The sequence below is a fragment of the Diabrotica virgifera genome, chromosome 4 (genome assembly GCF_917563875.1).
Source record: "Diabrotica virgifera virgifera chromosome 4, PGI_DIABVI_V3a".
NCBI classification, from domain to species: Eukaryota; Metazoa; Arthropoda; class Insecta; order Coleoptera; family Chrysomelidae; genus Diabrotica; species Diabrotica virgifera.
In genome coordinates this window covers 179,688,935-179,703,532 of record NC_065446.1, presented here as the reverse complement: position 1 = coordinate 179,703,532, position 14,598 = coordinate 179,688,935, and the positions used below count along the sequence as shown (strand labels likewise).

The 14,598-nt window shown below is 33.1% G+C and overlaps 1 protein-coding gene across 4 annotated transcripts in view; it reads left to right on the top strand.

The window, feature by feature from the left end:
• LOC126883270 (excitatory amino acid transporter 2-like) overlaps positions 1-14,598 on the top strand; it is a 216,391-nt gene that overhangs the window by 76,583 nt on the left and 125,210 nt on the right. For 3 of the 4 annotated variants that reach the window (XM_050648599.1, XM_050648597.1, XM_050648598.1), the window contains exon 2: positions 12,365-12,505. The exons of the other annotated variant lie outside the window; for it this stretch is intronic. In XM_050648599.1, coding sequence (XP_050504556.1) covers positions 12,365-12,505 — 141 coding nt within the window. The remainder of the gene's footprint in view (positions 1-12,364; positions 12,506-14,598) is intronic. 4 annotated transcript variants of the gene reach the window in all.

Below are 14,598 nucleotides of genomic sequence, written 5' to 3'. Positions count from 1 at the left end.
TTAAAAAATCGAAAAATTACAATTTTTGAACCCGAATAACTTTTGATTAAAAAATAAAATAGCAATTCTGCTTACCGCATTTGAAAGTTTAAGTCAAATTATATCCGTTTTAATTATTTGCATTGCTAAAAATTTATTATTTTATTGTTAAAAAAAGCTATAAACACCTAGATAGTGCTTGAGTGATGTTTTCAATGATTTCTCATTTAAAATCGAACGAGTAGGTAGAGTAGGTACAAGTGCAAGCGAGGCTATTTCTACGTAGCATGCATTAAAACGCATGTATTAGGCACGGGAAACACTATGTGTTTATAGCTTTTTTAACAATAAAAAAATAAATTTTTAGCACTGCAAATATTCAAAACCGATATAATTTGACTTAAACTTTTAATTGCGGTAAGCAGCATTGCTATTTTATTTTTTAATCAAAAGTTATTCGGGTTCAAAAATTGCAATTTTTAGATTTTTTGAAAGTTCAACCGCATTTATCTCGAAAACTATGCATCCTACAAAAAAACTTGTAAGAACATTTTTTGGTTAGAATGGCCCAAAAAATACAAAAAAATGTTTTGTTTTGCGAGAAATCGCTGTTATGTAGTTCCTCAACTTCTTTGTTTATAACAAACTTATCAACATCCGGATCAACTGTTACCCAAAAAAGTCGTGTTCTACGGGACAAAATACATAAAAAAAACTTGGGTAAGTCCATCTGAATAAAGGAGGCCGTTGTACCATCCCTGGCGACAGGACTAAGATGGTAATTAGCAAATAAAACATTATTTATTAAAACCAAAAAAAAATGGATCTAAATTTGTGATCTCTTACGATTTTACAAAAAGAGATCGTGATTACAAAAAAAATAAAATAGAAAGTTTACAAAATATACCTTGTTTATCAGTCCTGTTCTTCTTGGTGGTTGTAAGTCCAAGACGCGATTTCACTTCACTAAAGTCACAAAATTGATACAATAAAAGTACATCAGGTTATCCATAGTTCATTAAAAAAACTCCATAGTTCATCAAAAAAACTTTTATAGAAAAATTCAGCATTGTCTAAATAAATTAGCACTTAGGTACTCGAACAAAAATATTTAAAAATATCTATCTAGTTCATTAAACTGGATAAAAAAAATAGCAAACTTTAGGCTTAAACTGGAATGTTAAACTAGTAACATAAAAAGAAAACTTCTTGACTTCTGCTTGCATGAAAGGAAAAATGGTACCTACCAATAGTGGTACAAAAACATCGCGTTCGCTTAGGAACAGCTGAACGCAGTGGCCTGCAGATTGCTCAAGCCATATTGGAACAAATTCAAACACAAAAACTTCTGACACAAAATTACACAAACTTAACTGGAACTTCACTCTATGTTTGCCGGTAACCGCATTTGCGGCCCGAGGCCCGCAAGATAGCTCTCTCCTGAACTCTACTGATGACCTCTACTACAGAACTCTTCTAACAGAACTGACTAACTCGATCTCCTCAAACTCTAATCAAAACGCCATTTGCAAAATCATCACAGGATCCATCCCATCGACCAATTACAGATTCAAAACACTCATAATTCAATCTCAACCAATAAGGAAACCAAAATCATACTACGCCAAACCCCTAATTTGACGCCATGCAAAATTTCTCCACCAATAAGAAACCTTCCATAATCGGTAAGCGATTTTTTCTGGGCTCTCACAGAGAATGTTATTCCCACCAAAAGCACTTAAGTCAGCAATTTCGCACGTGTGCTCAATGGGTAACACTTGTTTACTCAAAGCTGTTATCTCTATAATATAAACACTTTTCAGTCTCAAAACTGGCAGAAATACATTATTAGAGAATTTATGATCTCCGAAAACAATTAGCTCTTTGTCGGCGAGCTACACGTCATATTCTTCATAAAGACAGAACCGTTTTTCTCAGTATTGTAAACACTTAAGGCATTTATCTACGCCGAATTCCTGAGAACATAAAATCAATCCAATATTGTGAGAACGAAATCAACTCACAAATCCAATTCCACGCAATAACGCGGTCCCAACGATCATGATATACTAAAGTGCGACTAAAGTGTTACAAATGTAAACTAGGTGGGAATTTCAAATAACTTTGGTACCATTATAAGTATGGTCGGTGCTACTATATGGCGTAGAGGGCTGGACACTCAAAGCGAGGGATATAAACGTGGCTTTTCGCCAACTTTCGAAAGAACGCCAACTTTTCAAACCATCAAGAAAAGGAAAACGGCGTATCTGGGTCACATCATGCGAAACGCATAAAAACACCAGCTCCTTCAACTTATAATCGAGGGTAAAATTGAAGGCAAGAGAGGAATAGGAAGGAAGAAAATGTTTTGGCTCCGAAACATAAAGCAATGGTCAGGGATTAACGACATACAATCTCTGATACACATTGCAAGAAACAGAGAGTTAATGGAAAATATCATCGCTAACATCCATTAGTGAATTTGCATCTGAAGAAAAAGAAGAAGATTCAGTCGTATCTAATAGAAAATTAAGTATAGCTCTTTTATTTCATTAGGACTTTGCTCCAAAATGAATCTTTTTAAAGTTATATAAATTAAAGTAGAAGAAAACGACGTTTTTAATAATATTTAAATTTTTTATTAATATTTCGGCCCATTTGAGAGGGAGGAAAAGTTCAAGTATTATTTTTGAAGTTATCACACAGTTTTTTCTGCAAAAACCTCTCACATTCAAATGCAGTCGGTTTTTCATAGATCCGCCCTGGTCTACAAAATGTCATTATTTTGACACCCTTTACAATTCTTCTTCTTCTTTTTGTATAGACATGACTCTGTCTGTTTGTCTATGTGCCTCTAGTAAGTTGTAGTTCCATCGTTTTCGTGGTCTTCCCACTGATCGTCTTCCTATTGGGAAACCGTCTCTTGTCGTCCTTACTACTCCATTAGTTGTCATTCGGCTTATGTGGTCATTCCATTCTACTCTTCTGTTCATGTTCTTCATTTTTTATGTTCATGTTCATGTTCTTGTTCATGTTTATGTTCTTCTGTTTCGAGCTTTCCGTAGCTAGATAGTGTGATGCCTAGATATTTAATCTGTTATCTGACCCTCCAGCTCTATTTTACATCTTATTGGATTTGCTGTTATAACCATGCATTTAGTCTTTTTTGGGGAAATTAACATATTAAATTTTCCGGCGGTTATATTAAAGTGGAGCACCATAAAGGGGGGAATAGTTTATCTAAGCCATTTATGTCGACATCAGGGGTACCACAAGGTAGTAACTTGGGTCCTCTTCTGTTCGCTATATTTATTAACGATTTGCCTCACTGTGTGAAGTTCTAGACAAGCCTGCTATTTTCAGATGATTTTAAGATTTTTCGAGAAATTTCATCTCTGCAGGACTCTGACATGCTGCAACGCAATCTGAACTCAGTAAGTCAATGGTTCGATGATAACAAAATGTTTCTAAACACTTCTAAATGTCATGTTTTTACTATCACTCGAAAAACACAATGCATGGAGAACCAATATAAAATTTCTAACACTGTACTTGGAAGAAAAAACACTTGCAAAGATCTTGGAGTAATGTTTCAGAAAAATTTGAAATTTAATGCACATTATCGGATCATCATTGGAAAGGCATACAGAACTCTTGGCTTCATAATTCGTAATTCAAATTTTTTTAAAAGATTTGAAACTCTAATATCTTTTTACAATGCACTGGTAAGACCTCACTTGGAGTATGCCTCTATTATATGGGCACCACAAGCCGAATTCAATGTTGATCTGATTGAAAAGGTTCAAAAACTATTCTTGAGGTTTCTTTATGTCAGAAAGTTTGGTATATATCCATACACGATTTCCTATAATGCTATGCTAACTTGTTTTAAAGTTCAGAGTCTTGATAATAGAAGAAATTTTCAGTCAGCCCTTTTTATTTACTATGTTGTAAATCACATTAAATATTAAGATTGCTTTTTTATAAATAACATTAAATTTCATGTTCCAAAAACACATCTAAGAATTAATAACAAACGACTGTTTTCAACTAATAAGACTGATTGTTCACCCATAAATAAGATGTTAGAAGAATGTAACCATATGATAATTAACTGTGATATACTTTTTAAATTCTTCTGTGAAACAAATAAAATTTGCTTTTGAATCAAATTTCTAGTCTACAAAAGTTGTTGTAAAATGTATAGTGTATTATTAGATGTATAGTGTTTTTTGTTTTTTTTTACATGTTTTTACTTGTTTTATTCTGTTTAGGTTTAGTTCTTAATATAGGTATTAGTTTTTAGCAGTAGTAAGCACTCTTTTAATGTAATGACAATCATTTGTGTATTAAAGGAGGTTAAATAAATGAATAAATAAATAAATCATCTTCACTTTGACAGATTAGTATTGCATCGTCTGCACACGAGTAGCAAATTATTTTAAGTTGTTTTTCTCCCATTTGGTATCCTTTTTTAGTTTTACTTTTTTATTATTTCACCCAAGATCACAATGAACAGTAAAGGACTCAGTATCCCCCTGCCTTATCCCATATGCCAGCTTCCATTGGCTCAGTTAGTTCATCTTCTACTTTTGCTTTGATTGTGTTGTTCTGGTAGATATATTTTCGATCGTTTTAATTATTCCTAGAGGTAGCTCTCTTGAGTACAATAAATGGATAACGTACTCTAATTTGACCCTGTGAAATGCCTTCTTAAGATCCACGGAACCTAAATTTGCCGGTTTGTTTTATTCTAATGATTTCTCTTGCACTTGCCTCATTATAAATATAGCGTCAATGCATGATCTTTCCTACCTAAACCGTGTTGTTCTTCTGCTAATGTTATAATTTTATTAATGTTATTCAGTTTGTTTGATACTATCACTTTGGTTCTTAATTTTAATGTTGTCTTTAAAGTATAACGAAGAAGGTGAAGTGTTGGTACTCAAACAGCTCCTTAGGTCCTTATTTAATTGATTATAATAAATACGACTTCAATCTGATAACATTATACTTTATTTACTGGTATTCAAACTACGAGTATAAACATCAACAAATAGTAGCGACCTAGCACAAGACATGTCGCAATACTTACTACAATCATCTATATCGCCAGGGTTATTGTTTATACACACCTTCAAATAATAACGGGGGTTACTGAATCCAAGAATTAATAATTAATAATTAGTAATTAATTAAGAATTAATAATTAGTAATTAATTAATAACTTTACCGCACTGAGCAGATGGGACGTGAATTGTAAATTGTAGAATTCCCTCATCTTCCTTAGTCTCAGCATCCGTATGGCTTGCAAATTGTAGAAGCCTCGGAGGTGTAACCAGAGAAGGTTCCCATTGTTTTCATTCTGGTGGGATGTAGAATAGTATTATGTTGTTTATATGCCATTAGAGTGAAAACTTAGTCTTTTTAATTAATAATACCTTCATTATTGACTTGAGTGAGGTTTAAACATCTTCTATACAGAGTGTTCTAATATTACTACAAAAGTTAATTCCTCTACAAATCTCCGGGTCCAATTTGTCTCCCTTTTTGAAAAGAGATCTCCATTCTTGCAGTATTCTGTTTTGTTCTTTATTTTTTGGATTAGTTGTAATTGTTGTTTCGTCAGATCTTGTCATCCACACTTAAGGATTTCGTTGGGTATTCTGTCCTCTCCTGGTGATTTTCTATTTATTAATTTTCTTAATGCTTCCTTTACCTCTCCATCCTCGACGTTTATCTCTTCGTTTGTCATAACTTCAGGTGTTGGTGGTTCATTATCGTCACCTTTATAAAAGAGAGATCGGAAGTCTGCCCATGTTTCCTTCTGAATGTGTTTCGTTTTTATTAGTTCGTTCTTTTTTTGTAAAGAATACTAACATATCAAAAAAGAAAATTCCAGGGTTTGGAGAAGAAGTGAAGATAAAATTGTGAAGAAAAGAAGGAGGCATTTTTGCAATACAGAAAAAAAAATAAACACAAGAGGCATACAACCACTATAAACGATTCAGAAACGAAACAAATACTTTAGTCAAACCTTATATAACTGAAAAAAAATATTCTTAATTTTATTGAGATAATTCGAATATTCATAAATATAATTTTAACAAAAATCAATACTACTTTTCTTATTAGAAATTCGAATCAGAAGATTAATTATGTCTTTTCACAGTCCATTGCATGCTATTAATTAAGTATAACATCCTTGTCCGTTTTTTCTAATTGGCTACTTTTGTTATACAATTAAGTACGAAATTATTTAGGTTCATATTATCTCTTTTGGCATCACTACTTTAATGATTTGCGTCGTATATTTGATTATATTTGCGTGATATACATTCAATCAATACATTGTATACAATAGATTTGGATTTATCAGTATAATTACTGAATAAAGTAAGTTGTAAGTTACTGCTAGTGTTGTCTAGTAGTCCTATTATTATTTTTGATTATTTAAGTTCGATTGGATATACCGCCACTATTTTGATTAAGTAATTATATTTGGCAGGTTTTATAATATATTGTGTTCCTTGTTTAATTTATTGTAGTAGTAGGGTAAGAAAGTACAGTGGAACCCTGACAAGTCGGCATCCGATAACCCGGAAGTCCGGCTAACCCGGACCGATTTTCATCAGACAAAACAAACATTTTTTCACTTTAACTGAGTTTTTTAGCAAAAAATAAACAATACTGTGCACAATTGTACGTAATTTAGATGGAATGTGCATATGTAATTCATGTTTTTGCGATTATAATGTGTATTTGTTTATTATTTATATGTATTTTATTAATTTTGACCATATTCTTCGGCTAACCCGGATTTTCGATAATCCGGATCGGCCTCGGTCCCAATTAATCCGACTTATCGAGGTTCCACTGTATGCTAAAACCAATAAAGAGTTAACTTTTCATGAAGTGTGAACTTTCCATTTTTTAATTTAATTTGCCATTTCCAACAATCGTTTTTTCCGATTATAGCGCCATCTATCCATAATTCGAAAAAATGTCTCGAATAAAAGTTTCTTATTTTTACCAAAGTAATCCAAATTTGCCCTCTCCCATATATTTCGGTCAAAAAGTGTCCACCGAAATACAAAGATGAGAATCTATAAAACCTTAATTCGTTCAATAACATGCTATGGCAGTGAAGTCTGGGTGCTGAAAGAAACATCCAAAAACAAACTCGACACATTCGAAAGGAAAGTAATTAGGAGAATACTAGGACCTGTGAGGGAAAACGGAATCTTCAGAAGTCGATACAACAACGAGCTTTATCAACTTTATAAGGAAACGCCCCTGTCAGACTTCATTAGATTACAAAGATTGCAATGGGCCGGACATGTGATAAGAATGGGAGAGGATAGGCTACCAAAACGAGCACTGAATGCTAGAATGCAAGGAAAGAGACCGGTTGGGAAGCCACGAAAGCGCTGGGAAGACACAGTAAACAGCGACGCACAAGCCCTTTTAGGAGTCCGTGTATGGAGAAGAGCAGCCACAGACAGGCAAGGGTGGAGGCAAAAAATAAAGGAGGCCAAGGCTCAATTTGGGCTGTAGTGCCGTAGAAGAAGAAGAATCCAAATCTGCAATAAAAAATGGGGGCTCCTATTTAAGATTTTAAAGTAACCCCCACCCCACCTCCGTGGGGAGGTCGTGTTTGGTGTCATTCGATAGATTTTTCAAAAATATTGAGTACGTGTATTTTTCAGTTTTTAGATCTGACGTTCATTTCGCGAAATATTCGCTTTTTTTATTTCATTTCGTTAAGCCCCGCTCAAAGCGTCAGATTTTTGAACTATACACTCTTTTGCATGTACTTATCTTCTTCTTCTTCGTCTAGCCATTCACGTCCACATCTGAACATAAGCCTCTTCAAGTCTTCCTTTTCATTGTTTTTTGTTGTACGCTACTTGTAGCCAATTTTTCCCGGCAGTTCGTTTCAGATCACCTGTGAATCTCATAGGAGGTCTGCCAAAAGACCCATTGTGTTGCAATGGTCTCCAGGTTAGAATTGTTCTGTGTCATTTGTTTACATCGCTCCTAGCTACATGTCAAGCATATTCCCATTTCAATTTTAATGATTTTTGTACCACATCGGTGACTTTGGTTTTCTGTCTTATCCATGTGTTTGTTTTCCTTTCCTTAAGTGATATGCCAAGCATTGCTACTTCCATCGCGTGTACTTAACTTACCTCATCTTAATCTGACAATTTCTAGTTTTTCTAAGGATAGATTTTTTTTTCGGATCCTTCTTAACGAACTCCCATGTATTAAGGGCCAATATATAGGGTGTCGAATATTTCGCGAAATAAACATCGGATCGAAAAAACTGAAAAATATGTATTTAATAATTTTCAAAAATCTATCCAATGACACCAAACACCAACCCCCATTACACCCCCTGGAGGTGGGATGGGGGGTAATTTTAAAATCTCAAATGGAAACTCCCAGTTTTTCTTGCAGATTTGGATTCTTTACATAAAAGTAAGCAATCTTTATTCAAGACATTTTTTCGAACTGTGGATACATAGCGCTATAATTGGGAAAAACCATTTATCCTGATAGCATAGGTAAATTATAGAAACGGTCTAATATCTCGACAAATACACTTCCAAATGAGAAACCAAAAAACAGGTTTTTAATATTTTTTGAAAACCTATTGATAAACACCAAACATAACCCTCCAACCCACCCCTGGAGGTGGGTTGGGGGATAACTTTAAAATCTTAAATAGCAATCCCCACTTTTTATTGCAGATTCAAATTCGTCATGAAAAATTAAGCAACATTTATTCAAAACATTTTTGAAAACTGCTGATAGATGGCGCTTATAAATCGTATTTTTCCAATTAAAGCGCCATCTATCAACAATTCTAAAAAATGTTGCCAATAAATGTTGCTTAATTTTTCATGACGAATTTGAATCTGCAATAAAAAGTGGGGGTTGTTATTTAAGATTTTAAAGTTACCCTCCAGCCACCTCCAGGGGGTGGGTTGGAGAATCATGTTTGGTGTTTATCAATAGGTTTTCAAAAAATGTTAAAATCCTGTTTTTTGGTTTTTTATTTGGAAGTGTATTTCTCGAAATATTAGACCGTTTCTATAATTTACCCAATTTTATAAGGATAAATGTTTTTTCCCAATTATAGCGCCATCTATCCACAGTTCGAAAAAATGTCTTGAATAGAAGATGCTTACTTTTATGTAACAAATCCAAATCTGCAAGAAAAACTGGGATTTTCCATTTGAGATTTTAAAGTTACCCCCCACCCCACTTCCAGGGGGTGTGGTGGTGTTTGGTGTCATTGGATAGATTTTTGAAAATTATTGAATACGTATTTTTCAATTTTTCGTTCCGATGTTTAGTTCGCAAAATATTTGACCGTTCCGCTACTTTTGGGACACCTTGTATAATAGAGGTACATTTACAGGGTACAAGGTTTCTCCCCATGTGATAATCTGACGCGCTCGAGTAACTGCAAAAATCCCCGCCTAGACTCGCCTACCATTAGTCCTACATCCAAATGTACCCCCAGAAACGTCGCTTCGGTTGCACATTGTGGTAGAGCAATATTTCCAATGCCAATATTCCTTTATTTTCTTAAAGCATTAGAATGTGTACCAATTGTACCAATGTACCAATGTGTACCAATAATTGATGCACATAAATTCCATAAATTAATGTCAGTATTAGAATGTGTACCAGATGGAAGACCAAGATCGACAAGGCAAAAAGAAGTAATGCGCAACCTCAAAATGGCTGGTGTATGCGACAATGGAAAGAAAAAAGGGGACTCAGAGTGGAGAAACATGATTGGAGACAAATGATTTATAACCGTTAGTGATCATCATCATCACCCAGCCTCAAAAGTCCACTGCACAACATAGGCCTCTTCCACCTGTTTCCAAGTCCGTCTATCTTGCGCCGCTCTCATCCAGTTTTTATCAAGCCTTCTTAAATCGTCGGTCCATCTTGTAGGTGGTCGGCCGATATTTCCCTTGTCTTCCCTTGGTCTGCATTCAAATAACCTCTTTGTCCATCGCCTATGTGTAATTCTGACTATGTGTCCTGGCCATCTCCATTTTAGTCTGGCCATCCTTTCAATGACGTCAGTCACCATGGTTCTTCTCCTGATCTCTTCGTTTTTTACTGTCTCTGTGTTTACTGTGGAGTTATTCCTAACATAGACCGCTCCATTCTTGTCTGTGTGACTCTCAGCTTGGTAGCCGAGGCTTTTGTTAAGATAAGTGTCTCTGCTCCGTATCTGAAGACTGGGAGGATGCACTGATCAAATACTTCTTTAAGCATGTGGGCAGTGGCGTGCTGGCCATATAAATGAATCGATGCAATCACCGAGAGGCTGCGGCCTCTTGAGGTCGGTCAAATATAATTTTTTGCAAAAAATTTTAGATGTAATAATTAATTTTTAATTTCTAATCGAATGATATTAACAAAACATTTCAAAGACATTTTGTTTTTCGAATGTCACTGATATCTTTAGAAACAAAGAACAGAGACGGCTTTATTCTTTAACATGTGTTTTAACTGAAACAAAGATACTTTGAGACAATGTGTAGGAAGGAAAACGTACAAAGGTGGGTATACATCGAAATTATGTTGTAGTCCCATATTTTGTAAACATTTTATTTTTTTAGTTTCTCTGATATCTTTAATAACAAAGAAACTAGACGGTTTTACTCTTTAATATGTGTTTTAACTCACGACATGCGACACGTGAGAAGGCCATGTCTTATATTATTAAGATGAAATTATTTCCTATATATAGTGCGACAGATACAAAGTGTTCTAAAAAAGATAATCTGTGCAATGTACCTTTCGCTATTTAAAGTGCCTCCACGTAGACACCAAATACGTACTCACTCTCAAGGAAAGTCCATCCCAAAATATCACAGAGTCTCTATTAAACAATCTCTTCTATCTTATGTTGCGCTGTGCATACCGCTCACTTGGTCGACAAATATATCTTAAGGTGTCGACCAGAATTGTAAACGTTATGTGCCTTTCTGTTTTCAAAGGTTAGTTAGCTGTTTTTTTTTTGTTAATTTAGTTTTGTTTCGGTTAAAACATGTCATGTTAAAGAATAAAACCGTCCATTTTCTTTGTTTCTAAAGATATCAGGGACATTCAAAAGCAAAATGTTCACAAAACATAAGACTAGTATACGATTTCGATGTATACCCACACTTATACCTTGTCCTCCCTACAGTGTGTCTCAAACTTAACATCAGAAAACATATCTTTTCTTCCACCCGGTATAAGTTAAAAAAAGAAGTTTGAGTAAACCTTTGCCCAACTGGGTAAATACCAAAGAAAAATCTAACCTACTATGTGTATTTTGTTCAGGAAATTATGGTTTTGCCTTACTGCATACTACACTGTCATAAATGTGATAATAATATTTATTATTTGTAAGATTGCTTATTCTTAAATAAAAAATATGGCAAATTTAAAAAAATTTCATTGAATTTAAAGTTTTATGTTTGATTTAATAGTTATTTATGATATAAGTGTTAAAAGTACACGTTTAAGGCACGCATGTGAAAGTTTCACAATGTCACACAATTCACAATGTACTTTTTAACACGCATATCATACAATGTTTTTTCTACAAACGTAATTACAGGACAATAACTACAAAAACTTTTACTTGAACTTGACTGACATTCCATTTTTATATTTTTTGACATTACATCAAAATTGCCTATACGGTCAATACGAACTACAGTGCCTTAAAAATATTTGAAAGCACTAGTGCCTTAAAGTAGCATTTTTAACGCTCGTGTGGAGTGATAAAAATTGTATTTTTAACACGGTTGTAGAAAAAAATAATTTATATTTTTGTATTTTTGTTTTATAAATAACGAATAAAAAAACCTGATAATAGAAGGTAAAATGAGGATGGGAGGCAGCTTTTCTTTAAAATCACCCGCTTAAAAAGTTCCAGCACGCTAATGCATGTGGGCAGCTAACTTTTAAAGTTTCTCTCAGTTTTCCATATGGTGCCCACCCAAGACCGATTCTTCTCTTCAGTTCATGAAGCTGATTATCCCTGCCAATTATAATTTCATGTCCCAGGTGTTAGTGATGATAAAGATAAAATAGCCGCCGTGGATTATTTTATTCCAAGTAATTGCTTCAAATGAAGCTAATATTATTGACTTCCAATATTCATATAAATATTGAAGATTCATATGTACTGTGACCTTCTTTATGTTTTTCCTTAATGAAGTCGTATAATTACAGTTAGTCTTTTAGTATAAAAATCATGCAATTTTGTCCAAGCCTTCACGTCTACAAAGCAATTAGGCTATTATTATCCACTTGAAAAAACGAGATCTATAATTAAAACGTTTCTGTTTTTCAGTTTGGATGTCTTTGCCGGTAAAGATGACTGAACATAGGAGGGAGCCAATTTTGAATGAAAAAGTAACTCTAGCTAAATGGCTTAAACATAATTCATTGTTGTTTTTAACTCTTATTGGTGTGATTTTAGGCGCTATAATAGGTAAGTAGAGCTATATTTTAAAAAGAATTTAAGCATATTTAAATTTTCATATCAGAATGTTTTTCATCAGAATTCTCTATACAGGGTGATTCATTAAGAATGTCCAATTTCTGAGTTGTAGATTCTAGACCCCAAAATATTAAGATTTAACCCAAATAATTTATATTTAAGAACTATTTGTACCCAATACTTGAAAACTATTTGACATATCATAATATGGCAAAAAGTATAGGTATACACCCTAATAAATTATGTTAAATAAACGTTTCTGGCTACTACCAGAGGCGTACTTCAGGGGAAAGTGCATGGTTGACCCTTCCTAAATTCTACGCCACTGACGAAATTGCTACTTTAGCATAATTTTTAGATTCTCTATTACTTTCTGTATAAATAATATACTCCTTATAGACCAGTAAGGATCTGTTTTTAGGTGGATGTGAGAGGTGGCATTCAGATTTTTGCGGATAAAGTTAGGTGATAACTTCGTTAATAATAATTGATTTATGCTCCTTCTCAAATATGCCCGGAATATTAATAAAAAAAATAAAATATTTAAAAATTTCAAAAAATTTCGTTTTTTTTTCTACTTTTTTTGCTTATATCTTTAATACGATTCATTTTGGAACAAAGTTGTATAGGAATAAAACAAAGATAATTAAATTTTCTACCAGATGCGATTGGTTAATAATGTTTTAATTTATCACCCTTGCTGCAAAATAGCAATAAATATAAAATAAGGCGGCAAAACAAGCCTGTCCTTATTCAATGATTTTCCATCACTGAGGTTACACTTGGAACCTTCCTAATTCGCTTAGACAATTTTTTGTAATGTGCTAAAACTGTACACCAAATTTAATTAAAATTGACTTACTAGATTTTGAATAATAATTTTGCAATCTAAACTTTTTTTAAAAAATTAAATTTTTTTTAAAATCTTGCACAACAAAAACTAGAACATACAAAGATTTGTGAATTTTTTTACATATAAAGAAGCACTCTACCTATCTAATGCACTTTACAGAATTGAAATCGGATTGTTTAAGCAGCCTCAGCAATATTTTAAAGTTATAAACAATTTTTTGGCTTATAAACAAATTAGTCCTGTGGCCAGGAGGGGGTGCTACGGGCTCCTTTATTTAGATGGACCAAGATTTTTATGTATTTTTTGACCCGTAGAACACGATTTTTTTGAGTAACAGTTGATCCGGATGTCGATAAAATTGTTATAAACAAAGAACTTGAGGAATTACATAACATCGATTTTTCGAAAATAAAACTTTTTTTGTATTTCTTGGGTAATTCTAAGCAAAAACTGTTCTTACAAGTTTTTTCGTAGGATGCATAGTTTTCGACATAAACGCAGTGGAACTTTCAAAAATCCGAAAAATTGCAATTTTTGAACGCGAATAACTTTTGATTAAAAAATAAAATAGCAATTCTGCTGACAGCATTTGAAAGTTTAAATCAAATTATACCGGTTTTATTTATTTGCATTGCTTAAAATTAATTTTTTTATTATTAAACAAAACTATTTTTTTATAAGCCAAAAAATGGTTTATAAGTTTAAAACATTGCTGAGGCCACTTAAATAATCCGATTTTAATTCTGTAAAGTGTATTAGATAGGTAGAGTACCTCTTTATATGTAAAAAAATTAGCCAACTTCTAAATGGTCTACTTTTGGTTCAGAAAGATTTTAAAAAATTTTAACTTTTTTTAAAAAGATTTAGATTGCAAATTTATTATGCAAAATCTATTAGGTTGATTTTAATGAAATTTGGTACACGGTTTAAGTATGTTACAAAGAATTTCCTTAGAGAATTACTAAGGTTCTAAGTGCCACCAAAGTGGTTAAAAATATTGAATAACAACGGGCGTATTTTGCCCCCTTATTTTGTATTTATTGCTATATTGCAGAAAAGGTAATACGTTAAGCATTTTTGACCAGTCATATATCATACAAAAATCAATTATCTTTATTTTATTTCTTTACGACTTTGTTCCAAAACGAATCGTTTTAAAGTTATAAGCAAAGAAAGCAGAAAAAATCGACGTTTTTCGAAATTTTTAAATATTTTAATTTTTTTATTAATG